This window comes from Melopsittacus undulatus, chromosome 3, assembly GCF_012275295.1.
Source record: "Melopsittacus undulatus isolate bMelUnd1 chromosome 3, bMelUnd1.mat.Z, whole genome shotgun sequence".
Taxonomy (NCBI): Eukaryota; Metazoa; Chordata; class Aves; order Psittaciformes; family Psittaculidae; genus Melopsittacus; species Melopsittacus undulatus.
The window spans coordinates 32,228,254-32,246,017 of NC_047529.1; the positions used below are offsets into that span (position 1 = coordinate 32,228,254).

The 17,764-nt window shown below is 37.6% G+C and overlaps 1 protein-coding gene across 7 annotated transcripts in view; it reads left to right on the forward strand.

Moving 5' to 3' along the window:
- The window catches only part of MYT1L (myelin transcription factor 1 like), a 128,509-nt gene that overhangs the window by 85,387 nt on the left and 25,358 nt on the right, over window positions 1–17,764 (forward strand). For all 7 annotated transcript variants that reach the window (XM_034060520.1, XM_034060525.1, XM_034060522.1 and 4 more), the window contains exons 14-16: window positions 7,437–7,499; window positions 12,804–12,887; window positions 14,221–14,442. In XM_034060520.1, coding sequence (XP_033916411.1) covers window positions 7,437–7,499; window positions 12,804–12,887; window positions 14,221–14,442 — 369 coding nt within the window. The remainder of the gene's footprint in view (window positions 1–7,436; window positions 7,500–12,803; window positions 12,888–14,220; window positions 14,443–17,764) is intronic.

A 17,764-nucleotide genomic window follows, 5' to 3' on the forward strand; every position in this document is an offset into this window, starting at 1 on the left:
GGCTTTGCTCCTAGTTGTTGGGGATATTCTCTTAAGGCTTTCTTCTCCTGCATTTTTCTCCATGCCTCGATCATTTTATGTTAATCTTTCACTATAAAAATGAAGCATTCTTTCAAAGGCTGAGGTGTTTGGAAATGAACATTTGAATTTGCATATGTTGGAACTGATTCATCCCTGGTGCCAGGAAGTGCTCTTTGCTGCGGGGAGGGGATCTGCAGCTGGCCGGTGCTGCCTCCAAGGCAGGCGATGCTGGCAGGAGAGAAAGCGTGGGCAAGGTGCCCAGGGAGAGAGCTGATTCACAGCTTCCCCCTGGCAGCTTCTGCGAATGGAGCACCCCCTGGTACTGCACAGAAGTTAGTTCACATTAGGCACATACCATGCCTTTGGCAACTGGCGTGTTAGGCTGTATAAGCTGGTGCTAGATGTGAGAACAGCGGGCAGCACGTCATGGCACTTGCTGCTGGGAAGCTGGGAAGTCCTGACTGCTAGCAGAGCTGGCAGCATGCAGAGGTGGTAACTGAAGGCACAGGAATATTTTTCTTTTTTTCTAACGCAATATAATTAGCTTAAACACATTGTGTGTATCTGTGCATTCGAGTGCACAGCAATATTTTAAATGCCAGCATGATGCATTTAGACGACTTATAGGGAAATGGATTTCAGTGTAATTAAAAAGCATACCATGTTCTGTCTCACCCCCACATAGTTCAAAAAAAGTGCAGGAATGCAATACAGATAATACCAGCAGCTAAGGACAGAAAAACTGTACATGCATAAAGTCAGGGATTTAATTAAATTTTACCTGAGGAGAAGGGTATTCACTCAGCCATCCCCAGTTTAGTTGCTGGGGATTTCTAGAGGCAGCGAGAGAGACAGAGCAAGCTCTCAGCAGAGACAGAAGAGACTGAAGTTACTCCATGAAGCCTTTGAGCCAAAATTATTTTAGTCTCATGCCTGGACTAGCTCCATAAGCCTGGCATCATTCCCTCATGGCTAGAAAGACTGTAGAGTGAAAGTGGAAACAACAAATCCTTCCATTCTAAACTTCTTTCCAGTCTCCAACCTGTAGTTTTACATATGAAAAAGCAGTATTTAGCACTTTTGCTAAAACTAAATTTGTGTGATTAAGTACTCTTTTTAGTTAGGCTGAACACTGGGAAATAATTAACACGTGAATCTAAATTTCACTTTTTATTTTTTGGCTTACAAATCTTTATGAGCCTTTGGTATTTATAAAGGTCTAACTTCACATGCTTTTGGAGGTATATCTGTGAGGACTGAAATATAGGTTTAGCCTTGAACATACAACCGTACACTGAAGATCCACTGAAATGTTAATTATCTCCATGCCTGTCCCACAGAGCTTATGTTGCTTCTTGAACCAATTTGGGAGCTACAAATTGAGCTCTGAATGTGATTTTCAGAAGTACCCAGTGCTAGTGCGGGTCTGCTCCTTTTGAAGCCATGATAAAGCTTACAAGGACTTTAATAAAAATAAAAGAGTTTAAGATACTTAAAATTACTCATTGTGTCTTAGCAGCCAAGAAATTCTATGCTAAGGTTTCACAACACACAGTGTTTTCTCCCCTGACATGAGGATGCAATGTATAGACAGTCATCTCAGAAATGTGAGAGGATCACAAGCAATGCAGACTATGGAAAAGATAGAACCAAATAGGAGAAGAGAGAAGGAGAACAAGAAGGGTGATGAAAGAGGAGATAATGGAAAGAAACAACAAAGAGGAAGAAAGAACAAAGAACTGTCAACTTCAAGGTTGTTAGACATGATGAAAGGAAGAAAGGATGAGGGTGGAACAGTGAATGAAGACATCAGCTAAAGGGAACAGAATAAAAAGAAGCAAAAGGGAGAGAGTGAAAAATAAAAAGTTACAAGAAAAGACAATGAAAAAGGAACAGTATCTGGAAAAGGAAGTAGAACGTGGATGAGGAACACTGAGGAGAAATATAGATGGAAAGGAAAGCAAAGTATAGGGCAGAAGCAAATGGAGGCTCTTGCTCCACTGTGGAATAGAATAACATTGAAAATAGGAAGAAAGAGGCATCAGGAAATAAAATGGAAGGAGTAAAATAAAGAGTGAAGAAATATGTATATGTGCGGCTTCACTGAGGGAAATTAAAAGACAAAAATATATCCTAACAAAACCATTTTTCACTACAAAGTCACAGATAGGTTGTGTAAGTAAAAGGGTTCTGTCTAGGCATCAAAAGGAAGCATCAACCTTTAGGAATTCAAAAGTCAAGTGCTATGGTAAAAAAACAGACAACAAAAGACAACAGGGTAAAAGTAGAAAAGCATCTGTGGTCCTGCTGGAATTAGAACAGACAATAATTTTTCTTCTGTGTGTTCATGAAGAAAAGGATCAGCAGTGTTCCCACTTCACATACTTAATTAGAGCTTGCCAATCTACCAAAATATCTGGGACTGAAAATAAGATATAAAGATTTACACATCCAGATTACTTTTACAGAGCTGGCTAGAACAGTAATGGCTGGGAGGCGTTGCTTTGACTGCTCAGAAATGTAAAGGCAAAATGAGTTGCTGGTTTCTGTCCAGTTCCTGCTAAATAGGTGTTTTCACAGCAATAAGCACAACCCTGACTGTTACTGACATACCTGTGGCCAAAAAATCTGCACTGAGGACCACACAGCTCTGTTTATGATGTCCTCACCCCAGAATGCTCCCTGCAGGTTAGTGATGAGTGGCATACAAACTGGAGGAAAGCTCTTATTTTGGCCTCTTACACAGTTAAAAAGGGGACTTTTTTTGTCAAGAGCTGCAAACCTGTTGTTTTTTGACAATCACTCAAATTCCTAGAGGTGCAGACATACCAGAAACTTGCCACATCTTACAGAAAACTCCCATTTCTTAATTTGACAAAGGACCTCATCCCTTTCCCTTTCTTGTCCACTTTTTTTCTCTTTCCTCACATATTAAATTCAGGGACCTGCAAATGCAGTATCATTCATTACAAGGTTACCGTTGCAACCTTTTGTTTCTGCACTGCCAGACTAGGAAAAAAAAAAACCCACAATATTTTGTTTATGAATCTACATGTAGTTTCAGAAGACACATGGCTCTACAGCAGCAAACAGAGCAGTAAATAAGAATCTGTACTTACAGCCCATTTTCCTCTCATGTGTGAAGTCACTTGGCTTCTCTATGCCCCAATTTTCCTCTGCCAAATTCATCCCTTTTTCAAAGCAGTATTGTGAGATTTATCTATAAAATAAATAGGTAATAATAGTTTGTAAGAATACTTTCAGATCTTCAGATGAAAGATAGAAATGCAGTGTTAACTGTGTCTGTCTTCCAGCCTCCCAACCCATGACTTTCATTCCTGGCAATTAAGTCAAATAAGACAGAACCTCAAAAACATGGAAACCAACAGACAATAAAAAATTCTACATTTTGCTATGAAAAAGTCCCACAGGAAACAATTATATTTTTCTAGCCTTTCTGAGCCTTCAACAGAAAATCACACCTCTACTATAGAAATTGACAGTATGGTCAAAATAAAAATATGAGAAAGAATTTTCTATTAAATCTCAGTTCTTTTGCAGTGTGGAAAATTCTGAAGAACCATTTTGAATTTTTGTACAACTTACTAGTTCATTCCCCCATTCAATTCAATTTAATTTTTCTTTTGGCTTCCTTCTGGTTCCAAAAAGACATTGTTGTGTGTAGTAAGATATCTGAAAGGAAAAGGGAAAAAAAGCAAAGTCTTTTTATTATATTACAGATTACTATATCTTTATCTGTATGTTTTAGAGAGAATTTCTATTTTAAAATAGATTTTAAAAGTAAGCCAACCAAAGCTATACACAATAATGAGGACAGAGTTACCTCAGTTCTGTCGTTGCATCTTTGTGTAACAGCCTGCTTGGTCTTGTACTAGTTGAGCTATAAATCTAAACACATAAATTACGTGTAAGCTTACCTAGCTCCAGCAGACTTAGATAAAAGCCTAGGAATATAGGTTTAAAAGTGAATCTTACTTGTGGTATGCTAATGCTATGTGAGATGTTTTGGTTTGGTTTGGGGATTTTTTTTTTCTCTGAGTTGAACTTGCAGCAGGAATTTTAACCATTGGTATTTGGAAAAACCCACCAGGAGCTCATTTGGACATTGCATGCATTTCCTCCTCAGTCCCAGAAACCTCCTTAAGTTCCTTCAGCTGCCAGAAGTCCTTTTTAATTGCTGCTCCTTTCCCTGGTGAAGAATGGATAGTGGGTTTTAAGTGTATTTATCTCAGTTTGACTCTCACCTTTTTTTTTCATTCCTGTTATTGAATCTAAACCCAATACTTAATCCAGCTGCCACAGCTGTTGCTATTCTACTGTTTGCCCAGCTTTCTGCTTATGCTTATGTTTCCAAAATAAGCTTCTCTGGGTTGGGCTGTGAAATGAATGGGACATCAAGGCAGTGCTAACTGCATTCCCCTTCACTGACCAGCTCTCTCTCTTATTGGATGGCTTGAATTTGTGGTAAAGCATTAGTGTTATATGTTCTGAGCTTCACTCTTTACAGGGTAAGTTCCTTTTGTCACCTTATTTTTTACAGTACTAAAATATTTCTTTTGCTACAATAAGGTATTATATAGAGCCTACAAATAGGCTTCTGATTCTGCCAAATTATATTCACTTTAAGAAAGTGAGAAAACAGTGTATCTCTTTCTCCACTTATTCTGATATTCATTTTCAAGGGTTGCATATAATTTGCCTCTTATTAGCACCTGTACATACATTTTTCAGGTATCGCTGCATGTGCATACGATTGATTAAGTCAAATATGTACAACAATAGTAAAGTAGTAGGGTATGTGCAAGTCCTATGTATGATTCAGACATTCTGAAAATACAGACTCTATTTGAATAGTACAAAGACTTGTAGTTGTTTCCTTATCTAATCTGCTTAGGATAGCAAATGAATACTGTAATAACTTTATAGTTGAAACAGACTGCTGCATATCTGCATCCTATATTTCACAGTGGTTATAAGCACTTCTCATAAAATGCAAATAGTAAATAGAAATGTTCTTGCTAACTGCCCTAAAGTCTTATTTCATCTGCTACATTAGGTCAGTATAAGATTATGAGATTTGAAAGCAAATATTATAGAGCCAAAATCAAAATCTGAAAGGTCTTTCTGAAATCCTTGCCTACATAAAAAAAATCTCTTCTGGTTTAATCAAAAGTATGATTTTAAACTGATGTGAACTGTACAGAGGCCTTTGTCAAGATTCTCAGTTCAATTTACAACAGGATGATATCTTCTTTAGCTTCAATGCTTAAGATTATTTTTTTTAAATGACACAGAAATAAGCTAGATTTTTAAATTCTGTAAGACTGTCCAAATGGTTGAGGTGTAATGATCTAATGTCAAGACTGATTGATTGGATACACTGGTGCATCTTATAAACCCTGTTTGTTAAGACATTGTCATGCATGACTGTAGCAAAATTCTTGAAAAATATGAGAAAAATCATTGTTCGGTTTTAATCTCTGCAGAACCCAAAACATTTGACAAAAAAAGATTAAAATTAAAGTAAAAAGTAGTGAGAACATCTAAATACCTACATATGAATTATTTAAAATATAAGCCCCTTGATATAAGATGCCCATACCATTTCTTTTTTAATTTATAGAATTCTAAATTATGATTTATAGCCAAAGCTTGTTCTAGCTATTGCAACCACAGCAAAGAATGAGTGATAAAGGCCATTCAGACTGAACTGTGACTTCTTCACCCAGGGCCATATTTTTACCTAATTTATGTCAGAAGAGCCAATGCAAAAATTAGGGGGTTTATCTTTCTACAAGCAGAAAGATTGATGTTAGCCTGTATATTGGTCTTGAAGATATAAAGAGTCACAGTAATAATTACGCCTTTTAGTCAAGATCATGGTCTTATACTTGGTCCTGTACAAAGACAAAGCAAGGGAAAAGAGAATTGTCTTTAAGGATGTTGTTTAGATTTCTTGTCCAAAGTCCACGTGCTGCTGGTTATGTAGAAGAGAAACTTCTAGAAGTGGTGTTCCATAGAAGTGAACCCCAGTGGTTTTACCGTCTTACATCCTGGAATTGCTACAAAATTTTAATGTTTTCTATAGAATAACTGAACTAGTTCACATGAAGGCCATGGGAACTCCATTTTAAAAATTCCAGTTTAATTTATCTCTTCCAAGGTTGCATTAGTCACATTTGAAGTTTGGATCTGCTGAGCTACTCAGAATTAGGTAATGCTTACTGGTTTTAAAGAGCTAAAATTCAGCTTAATGGAACATGATGGCCCCATTGCACTTAATTCTGGGTGGCTAAACTCCTGATTTGAAGAAATTTTCAAGTCTCTATGGAAACCTTTATGAAACAAAAGTTTACCAGTATGGACCAACTTTGAGGAAAGCACACATATCACTAAATGGGGAAAGCCAAAGTCTGCATGAATTTTGAATTCAAATAGTGGAAGAATTCAATGTTATGGAAATCTGATGTTTCAGAATGCAACATCTGAATTTGTGTGCATGCTTTTTTGAATTTGAATGCTTTATTGAAGCTTTAAAGTATGGCTAAAATTCAAACTGCAGGCTCAAGAAAACTGACTTTTTGAATTCATGTAGCATTTGTCTGGTCGGTAAAATCGATATAAATTAATTCTTCCTTTGTCTTTTCTGTGACAGTGTAGCAGTTCAAGTCCCATCTAATGATTTTACTTAGCGTTAAAATGTAGCTTATTTTGTGGTGATCACAATAATCTTTGCAAGGTAGAAAAAAAGCATCCATTTTTTTTGATGAGTCCAATGTCATTCTACTATTAGAAATTTCACTGATGGCTGTATCAATGTCTTCTCTGTCTAGTGCTGTAGCTTGGTGGCTAGAAGAATTTTGGGTGGGTTTCCATTTCTCCACAAGAGGCCAGCATTACTTCCCTGTCTACACATTTCCTTAGACATATTTTTTACTTTATGGAGAGGTGGAGAGATCTCTGCGTGAACTCATGACACATTGGAGCGGGATTAGAGCAATAGCTCTGATGGGAAATAAAATAGCTCACTGTAATTTTAAGTCATTACCTAAGAATACATCATGGGGATATTCCATTTGCTGTCAACCCTACTCATTCCTGGTGGTGGAGGGATGTTAGGCTGCTGCTGAAAACCTCCACTAAACTGCAGGTACTAGAGATATCCAGGAAGTTTTTGAGTGGGCAGGTGAGGAGTAGCAAAGAAAAACATTTTGTGAATGGAAGAAGTATGTTTGTCCCCCGTGTGGAATTAAGCTGAAGTTTAGCAATGGCTAGATTTCACCAGGGCTGGCACCTGTGGAAACAATAACTGAGCCAATGAATATTTTTTTAATGGGTAGTTATGTATTTCCTGTCAGTAACACTGCTCCATATCTCTTCCTATATTATTCTAGGTGTCCCACCCCTGGGTGTGATGGCTCTGGGCATATTACTGGAAATTATGCTTCACATCGAAGGTATGTAAAAAAAAGGTTTTGTTCTTTAAATCAAAAAACTGAAGGGCTGGAAAGGACCTCTCTCCCCTCTCTCAATATGTAAGTGGGATTGAGTGTTGTACATAGACATGGGTGCTCATGAGACCTCACTTGGAGTACTGTGTGCAGTTCTGGTGTCCTCAATATAAAAAGGACACGGAAATGTTGGAGCAAGTCCAGAGGAGGGCCACGAGGATGATCAGGGGACTGGAGCACCTCCCATATGAAGACAGGCTGAGAAAGTTGGGGCTGTTGAGCCTGGAGAAGAGAAGGCTGCGTGGAGACCTCCTAGCAGCCTTCCAGTATCTGAAGGGGGCCTATAGGGATGCTGGGAGGGACTCTTCATTAGGGACTGTAGTGACAGGACAAAGGGTAACGGGTTCAAACTTAAACAGGAGAAGTTTAGATTGGATATAAGGAAGAAATTATTTCCTGTGAGGGCAGTGAGGCACTGGAATGGGTTGCCTAGGGAGGTTGTGAATGCTCCATCCCTGGCAGTGTTCAAAGCCAGGTTAGACAGAGCCTTGGGTGGCATGGTTTAGTGTGAGGTGTCCCTGCCCATGGCAGGGGGTTTGGAAGTAGATGATCTTAAGGTCCTTTCCAACCCTAACTATTCTATGATTCTAATAACACTTCTCATCTTAGCATGGCTCACTACTCAATTAGATAGGAAGATTTTTGCTAGTATCTAGTAAAATCTTTGTAGAAAATTAATTCAGTTTTTCTACTATCTCTGATAGCCCAGGGAAGCAATTCAACATTCATAAGTTTCTGCGGGGATTTTTTTCCCCCCACAAATATTATTTCCTGGTTATTCCTGTCAGTCTCTTCCAGACTCCCTGTGTATTTTTTGAAATGCAAGAATAAACCTAGTTCTTTACCTCCTCTCCCAGCCAGAGCCTTACTGGCCTTAATCAGAGGGAAAAAGTAACTCTCTCATCTAATATGCACCAGTCTTGTTGGTACATTTCATAATAAAGCTTGGCTTGTTTTTAAATCATAGCACACTGTACCTTACTATATCAAGCCAGAAGAATGGAAAGAAATTTGTGAATGAAAGCTGTTACTTTAGCTGCCTAAATTGTAACTTTGACTCTTACCAAGGGCCAAAGAAAGCTTCACACTAATTAGGATATTTTTCATACCCCAAAATCTATTATGGTGGTAGCATTACAGAGGTAATCTAGCAAATGCTGTAATTAGCAATTCACTTGTGGCTATATGAGAACTATAAATAGTAGAGAAGAGTTTCACCATATATTGTAGATAGCTATCCGCTGTTTAAATCAACCAATAATAATGTAACTCACCTCTCTTTTGTTAGTAAAGGGTCTTTACTCACATGCATACTTGCGCTGTTGAGTCTGGATATTTGCTTGCTTCACCAAGTCCCTGTACTTTTGCAATTTGCTATAAATAGTCAATACACAAATTCCCAGTTTAAATGTATTCCCAGTGAATGCAACAAACAGTTTAAAGTCAAAACATAAGAAACATAAAGATAGGCAATGTGCCATACCTTTACATGTGGCAAAAATGAAAGATCATTGAAACAGTAACAGTTTCTGTAATGCACAGTTAAACATAAAAAGTACAAATAACAGTATAAAGGAGAAGATGTAAGCATTTTAAAAGCACATACAGATGTAGGAAATTTTATAACACTCCCAAAGGGATTTAAGGTAAAATTTAGAACTACATTTAACTATGTGGATTTATCAACTTCTCAGCTCTACCAGCACTATACTTGGTGAAGCTATGCCTGACTTGGATATTGCAGGAACCTGTTCATGTATCTGTTCATGTATTTAGCCAGAAACAGGCAGCACAGTGAAGATGCAGAAGGGCAAAGTGTCAAAAATGGGAAACCTAAAAGCTGGCAAGGTTCACAGGGGAGAATCACTGTATGTCAGCTTGTTTTTTAAACCTTTCCCTAGGCACTGTCTCCTGACCACTGCAGGACCAGACATGAGCTTGCCTACTTTTATCTGCAAAATCTTACATTTTTGTATTTTTGCATTTTTGCATGATGAGTGGTGGACCACGTTTTCACTTGATTTTGCAGCATACACAGAATAAAAGATATAAAAAGTAATTCTGCAAAACTAAGTGATGTGGAATTTGCCCAGTCCATTGAGATTTAGCGCATTCCGCCTTTTGAAATGCCACCATGTCTATACTGACCACATAATTCCTTTGTTTCTGTTCCAAAAGGCCACCTTGGCAGCCTGTGTTCACATGGTTACTGACACTGAAGGAATGATGTCTTCTTTGCATAAACCAATGTTCCCAGGAGACCTGTCATATTGGCACAGAGCCAGCCCTGCAGTGTTTAGGTCATGATATCTGTCAAGGCCATTTCTTAGGCTGGCAAAATGCATGCAAACCAGTATCCTAAATCTGGAGCTGTTAAGTGTGAAAGACCTCTCAGTATGTTCACAGTTAAGCTTCCTAATTCCCACACTGACAATTAGCATCTGAGTTAGCATTTTTTCTCTGTATTCTACACCATCACTTAACAACCTTTTTGATTTCAGAAGGAAGGGAATGACAAACTTCTCTCCTAAATGGCTGCCAAGATGCCTGGGTATCATCTGTATTTAAAATGGCTGCTTACAGCAAGCGCACATTTAACTCTGCCCTAACTCTGCAGTTCCACACACCCGTTCAGTGTGTGCAGAAATTTTCATCAGAAACTACTGGTGTTGAGTTTCCCTTGTTGTATTTTATCTTCATATATAGGAAATTAAACTGATACAAAACCAAAGTAATATGTTTACTTTGTAATAGCTTTGGTTATTACAGAATAACAAAAAATTAAAGGAAAGGCTCATCCTTGACATACGTTTTCCTGGTGAATCTGGTGTCAGAGGAAAAATGAGCTAATCATAATCTCCAAAGCTGTCTGTTGAAAAATGTCTGTTTAGAGGACCTGAATGGTCTTAAAATTTTCTAATAAATCATAGTGCCAGAATAGAAAGACCTATGCAAAAAAGGTGATGCACCAAAATACCAATAAGTAGGTGATAATTAAATTGACTTAATATGTAGAAAGCATTAAATCAAGGCAGAAATTCTTCATTCAGATTTTGTTATGAAAATGTCATCATCTACAAGCATACCCATCTGTACACCTACTAAAAAAAGTATTGCTTTCTGAACCATTTCTATTAACTGTTTAGCTTTCAGAGGCAAAACCTAATTATTCTCACACTGTGGGTATGCCTAGGCTCACAGATAAACCAGGGATATCTGTAATTCCTGTCCTCTCCCCTTCACTTCCTGCACTCCAGGTTGTATGGGAAGCAGTGAACCAACTGTTCCCAACCTGCTCCCTTAACCCAGAGCCTGCTTTCTTTTATTTTAAATCTCTCAGACTCTGTTTATCCTACCTCTATCTTCTGGCAGTGTTCAAGGCCAGGTTAGATGAAGCCTTGGGTGATATGGTTTAGTGTGAGGTGTCCCTACCCATGGCAAGGGGGTTGGAACTGGATGATCTTAAGGTCCTTTCCAACCCTAACTATTCTATGATTCTATGATATTACTATCTTCAAATAAAACTGTATTTAAGTGGCATAGGCTTTCTGAGGTTTATTTTGTAGACAAGGAGCTATGGTACTTTGGTGTATACTATGCAAGTTCTAATAAACAGCAGTTTGCTTTAAAAAGGAAAATGATCAGCTACATCTAAATGAAACAGGATGAGAGCACAGGTCCAAGCATCAGTATACAGATGCCTACACTGTTAAATTGTTACTGTGTCCCCTGGCACGGTAGTAATCCTGGGCCACAGAAACTTTCCTAGGCAATTCTCAGATATGATTTGGAGCTCAGCATGGGTCCAGATCACTCTCTATAAGCAATATGGCTGTAGCTATTTTGCTTTACCAGAAGAAGAATTTAGCTGGACAGACCTACTGTTCCGACCCAAGAGCTTGCTGGTCCTGGGTCAGAACAGGAGTCTTAGATCCCTTCCATTTACCGCTGCAGGTGTAGCCATGCCATCTCACTGGGATTTGTTAGGTAATACACTATGTCCAATATCTTGTGCTGGCATTCCTCCCTTACTTTGACTTGCTTATGACTTTGCAGCATGTAAACTCTATTTCTATTTTTGATTTACCAACACAGAATTCTGTCTGTGATAGTATCACCCTTTTCTCTACTTGTTCCTCCCAGTCCTCACTGGCCTTTACAAGACAAAATAGCTGAAAATTTTGCTACCACCATTTCTGTCCCTTCTTCCTGAAGACAGGACCTACTATATACACTGAAGTACCCTTTGTTATGTTGGAACAAAAACTTAATCTTCTATTTTGTTTCTTTCTCTATGGACATTTTTCTTTGGTGACACTACTTTGTCTCTCACCTGAATACCTTTGAAGGTGGTATTTTATTGATGAATTTCTTTTTTAATGTTGGTTTTAAGACGGAAGTCACATTTAAGTAGAGGACAAAGCGTGATTTTTTTGATAGACATATGCGTGTCCTTGGATAGCAATTACTTTAAAAAATTAAGTATCCATTAAAGTCATTGTCAAGTTTACTAAAGAGTTTCTATAATGAATTCTTCATACGCAAAGGAAAAGATGAGCTTATAAAATCTTGGAGTAGATATGTATTTTCTGTCTTGTGTAGTTAAACCCAACATTCTCTGTTTAAATGTAGCATTACTTAGGCTAACATACAAATTTGTCTTTATCAAATCTTTTTGTCTGCGTGAGTTGTGAGCACTTAAACTCTTTTTACAGGGAGGCACTGTACAACTCTAAGCACTGCTATGTTTTTATTCAACCATCCTATAGAATTCTTACAAGATGTTTGGGAAGGTCTGATAGCATTTCTGATGTGCTTCCTGGAGAAATCTTTAGTCCTACCAACAGATCCAAGAACTGAGCCTATTCTTCTGTGCCTCTCAGAGATACAGAGGACATACTGTCTGTCAGCCCTGAAGCACTGGTTTCTATTCCTTCTAAAGCTGTCGCTGCTGCTGCTGAGTCAGCTGGAAGGATTATTAGGAAGAGCTGCTTTCCCTGGCTCCTCAGGGATGCCTGTGTGTGTGATATGCACAGTGCCTGCAGTCCTGTCTAGCATCACAAACCGAGATACGCGGATTCCCCCTTGTGGTTGCATTCTGCAGCTCTCCTTATTTAAACTACTTGAGCTCTGATTTTGGAAGCTGGGCAGGATTGCCTATTCTGCCTGGTTTTCAGATAGAAAATATATCCCTTGTAAACTGTACCCAAGAATGAGAAATTGAGTTTTAAATTGTCTTCTTTCACTCAGTCTTTCAGGTTGTCCACGAGCAAAGAAAAGTGGAATCAGGATAGCACAAAGCAAGGAAGACAAAGAAGACCAAGAGCCAATTAGGTGGGCACAAATATTGTCAAAGCTCCTTCATGTGTTTTATAATGTCATATATACCTTCAACTTTTTATAAGAGCATAAATGTTACTGCATGATAGTTATCCAAGAGCAGATGGCCCATTGATTTCTGTGAGTGAACTGCAAATCAAGGCCTGTGCTGATTTAGTCAGCAAAGGATACAATATTCAGCCAAAGGCACAATCTTCTATAATTTTGAAAGTTTAAAATATGTTTTTCACCTGAAATTAAAAAAATTATCTAGATATTTTTCTCCTAAAGTAAATCCCCTTAAACATGTTTGCATACTACAGACAAACCATAGATGCTAAGTAAAGTAGTTATGGAGTGTTCATATGAGATTGCTGCAACAAATCTGACTGTCTATGCAGTTTACATGTGGAACAAATGGCTATCTATAGGTTGTTTGGTTTCTTCTTGCAAGGTGATCTAGTATCAGTGGCCACTAAACTCAGTGGATTTAGTGACTGCTTGCACCATTGAAGACTGGATCCTTAGTGTAGAGTTGCAGCAATATTTTAGTGTGGGACGAACAGTGAAGTTACCAGCCCAGTTTTGATATGTGTTCTATAATGGCATACTGAAAAAAACTTTATTTCATTTAAACATTTCACTTTGAAGATTCTAACTTCTAACTTTCTAATCCTGGTCATTTGTTTTTTAGAAGTATACAGGGGAAATATATGAGGGAATTCCCAAGTAAGAAAAAACATCCGATGAGCACAGAACTGCTTTCATTGATCTCTCTAGGCTGTAACACACAGTTTGTTATAATCCCTCCTATTCAGAGAGTGGTTAAAGTGCTCAGCATTTCTGATGAGGTGTTATGATCACTTCATACTTAACTGTTAAAACATTTTCATGACTTCAGACAAGTCTTTAGATTCCATGCACATAAATAAAATGTACTAAGGATTATACTAAGTAGGATTTTATGCTTATAGAGTTTTTATGGGCAATTTCCCTGCTGAGTGGAGCTCAGTAGCCAACTTTTCATTTCCAGTGTGATATTTACTGTAATGAACACCTGCAATTCAAATATATATCTCAGTCCTTTTGTTGCATTCACAAAATCAACAAAGCTGTGACTTTGTCTACCAGTTAGCCCCCTCCTAGTGTTTCAAAGAGTATATTTTTGTCATATTAGTACAGTTCTGCTTATAATTTTACCCACCACAGGGTATCTTAACTATTTTTAAGACCACAGTGCATGATTGTTCTTTTCTTTTCATGTCGGGTTTATTTTGACTTTGTTGTAGAAGCTACCAGGTATATGATGGCAAGACAATAAAGTTTATCTCATCTATCTGCTATCCAGATGTCCAGTTCCTGGTTGTGATGGTCAGGGTCATATAACTGGAAAATATGCGTCCCATCGCAGTGCATCAGGGTGTCCACTAGCTGCCAAAAGGCAAAAGGATGGGTACCTAAATGGCTCACAGTTCTCTTGGAAGTCAGTGAAGACGGAAGGAATGTCATGTCCAACCCCAGGATGTGATGGCTCAGGACATGTCAGTGGTAGCTTTCTTACTCATCGTAGGTGAGTAACTATGGCTTATATTTTTCACTTATGCATATTATTTAAACTAGGTCAGCAAGATTTGAAATACAGCTTTCTGTCATGGCATTTCTCTGTTCCTTTTGGATTTCATTATTACTTTGAAAAATAACCTTTCCACATGTATTTGTAGATAACTGGAAATCAAGACACGTGATTTTGGGGATGCAAGTCCTAGCAGATACAGACCTGAATCTGAATCTATAATGCACAGAAAATTTTAGGGAAAAAAGTGTGAATGGCAATAACTGTAAATTTATACTGCATTATTGATTGACTTTGGATGAATTATATTAGGATAGACTTTGTAATATACATCTGAATAGCCCTGATTTTCAGACATGTCAAACACATTGTTAATTCTCACAGAGCATGGAACTGAAGGAATTTAAGGAAACAGTTCCATAAAAACAGAGTACTTTTAATAAGTTGGTAATGAAAATGTTTGCGCAAAACAATATATGTAGAAAACAGCAGATTAACGAAAAACAATGGAATGCACATATTTGACAAAAGAAATATAACACCCAATTTTCTATAAACTTAGCAAAAATAAGAGAACTTCAGTGACAACGTTTTTCATAGTTTTGAAGAAATTAAAGAAGAGAACATGGCCATTCTATTAGGGACAAATCTTGCTGCCATTTTAGATATTAGGTTAGAAGAAAGCAAGGGTGTTCTTGGAGCTTTGAGGGGGGAATCTCAGTTTGAGCATGACTACAATGCCAAAACAAATCTTGTATTATATAACCACTAATATAAAACTCAGTTACTTCATATATGTCAAACCGATGTGCCTATTTTGTCACCCTTCTCCAGGCAGACCTAAGTTGAACTTCCATACCCTTAAGTTAACTAAACCAACCTGATCTTGTTTTGTACTTAGTTCTAGATGTAGAGGTAAAATATGTACTTCTTATTCCTTCTCTTGTCTGTAACTGTTCCTTTGATTCTTTGACAATCCGTTATTGCTTAAATCAAAAGCCTTACCCTTACTGCAACCTCTCTGGATTTTGTGCACATAGTTCCTATTTATTGTTTAGGTTCAGAGCTGGTTTTCTACTCAGTGTTTTTACGGTGACTATCATGAAGGGATTCTGGTCCATGTCATCAGTGGTCCACTGTATCACACAGCCTGCAGCTCCCAAAGGTTTTAGAGACAGATGAGAAAGCCCTGGCCATTTGTGCAGATGTCCACACATGGATTTAAATTTGTGACCTTCAGTAAAATATTAATATTTTAGTTCATATTTCAGTTTAGCTTTCTTCATAATGTAGTATTATTTAGCTCATAGAGATCTCTCATTAAAGTTTTGAAATTATTTTATCTTTAGTTTAAAGGTACAATATAATTACTGAGCGATTGCTTTTAAGGAATATTTACATAATATTTACATTTTCAAGGAGAAAATTAGGAGAGAAACATAAATATGATATTTAGCTACAGAGCAGCCATCTGCTTTCTTGGGTACAATTATTGTAAGTAGAAACTTAAACATGTAAAAGATTTAACTTATAAAACTAGGCTTGGGGCAAAAAGGTCTTTTGTTAGAGGAGAGCACCATAAGATGAATGGTTGCTTAAAAGACTGACTGAAGTAGAACTTATCTTTCTTAACTGATTGTATCTAACAAAGCACTGTTATTCTAAGTGGTAAGATGTTTAACAGTTTTCTGAAGCTTCCATAAGCTATGGCAATATTAATAACAAGCCACATTATCTTAAAAGTATGATTAATTCTTGTGTAATTATTAAGATGCTGTTAAAAGGGCTTAGTTCATTTGCTCACAGAAAGAAAACTGCTTTGAGCCATTTTAGATGCCTTAGGATAATTTACATGGCCTCCAGCTGTTGCTCAGAAAGGTAGGTCCTGTGTCATATTTGTCAGTCTTGGTGATATGTTTTCTCAAATGGTATGTTTTATACCTGTGTATGGGCAACTGAATCAGTCTGCCCCTAGCACTGAAGTTCAGAACATTTCATCTACTTTAAGAATCTGCTTGTAGTTGAACAAGATGTATTTACTCCTCTTCCAGTCAACAGAGTCAACACATCCCAGAGAGTTGTTAACTTTATTCAGTGAATTAGACACATGTCTTAAATCAGAATTATATCTTAAATGTCACTGCCAGTGGGAAGTAGGGTTCCTCTGCCTACAAATAGGTACTTTATGCAAATTGAAGTGTTCATAGGGCATGCAAGATGGCCATACTGGGTTGGCAAAAACAATTGAAGGTTTGTGAGACACTCCAGTTCTTTAATTATGACAGCTGAGAGCTGAGTATGCTTCCCAGGGGACCTGAAAGGGTGCTAGCCTTCTGAAATAAATGGGCCCCAGAGCTCCAGAGCTCTGTGGCAGCTTTGACATTTAATTCCCACGCAGACATTTAATCCTAGGTGTCCTAATCTGAAGTTCAACCCACTTAAATTACAGACTATATATTTCCTTTCCTAAGGATGAAATATCTCTTCACTTTTAGTGTACCTATCTATTTTAATAGGCTGTGGCCTCATCTTCTATCTCTAAGAACATTTTGCTGTGCAGCTATGGCTGTAAATCTCAGATACCTCCTTCTGCAAAGAAGCAATGCTATTACAGTTATACAGTGAGACCAGACTTATGTAGAGACTTTTTCAGGTATCTGTGTTCAGCATGGGTGGTGAAAAAGCAGGGCTATGACCATTAACTGAGTCAGTAAAAGCTCCTAGGAGAGTAGGAGTTAAAAGTCTTTGGCTTTACTTCTCTCCTAATAGGTGATTTTTCTTCCTCAATACAAATATTTTTCTATCAGCAGACTTATATAAACATATGCAGTAATTACATGGGTAGCTGTCCTTAATGTGTTGGGATTTTTATATTCTACAGCTGTCTACAAATGGCATATTTTGTATTTTATATGCCATTTGTAGACAGCTGTTAGTATGCTATTATCCAAGCAGCTGTAATACTCTGGAAACTAGAACGGCAGACTGCCTTGTGAAAATTATGCCAACTGTTGAATTAATTAAATATATATGTATATATATTGAGTTTTCTGAGGCAAAGCTTTCTTAGAGCTCCTGTTACACCTGGTACACATGGTGTCATTCCACTGATATCAATGGACCCTGGAGATGATCCACAAGGGCTGGTAAATCAGTACTTCATAAAAAACCTGCTCCAATTGGTATCACATAGTCTGGGATTTAAATATGTGCATATTTGTACATATATGCTTCCGAAGTCTGAAGCAAAAGTAAATAGATGATGGAAAAAGTAATAAATTTCAGTAAATTTTGAATCCTACTCTATAAAAAAGGCACC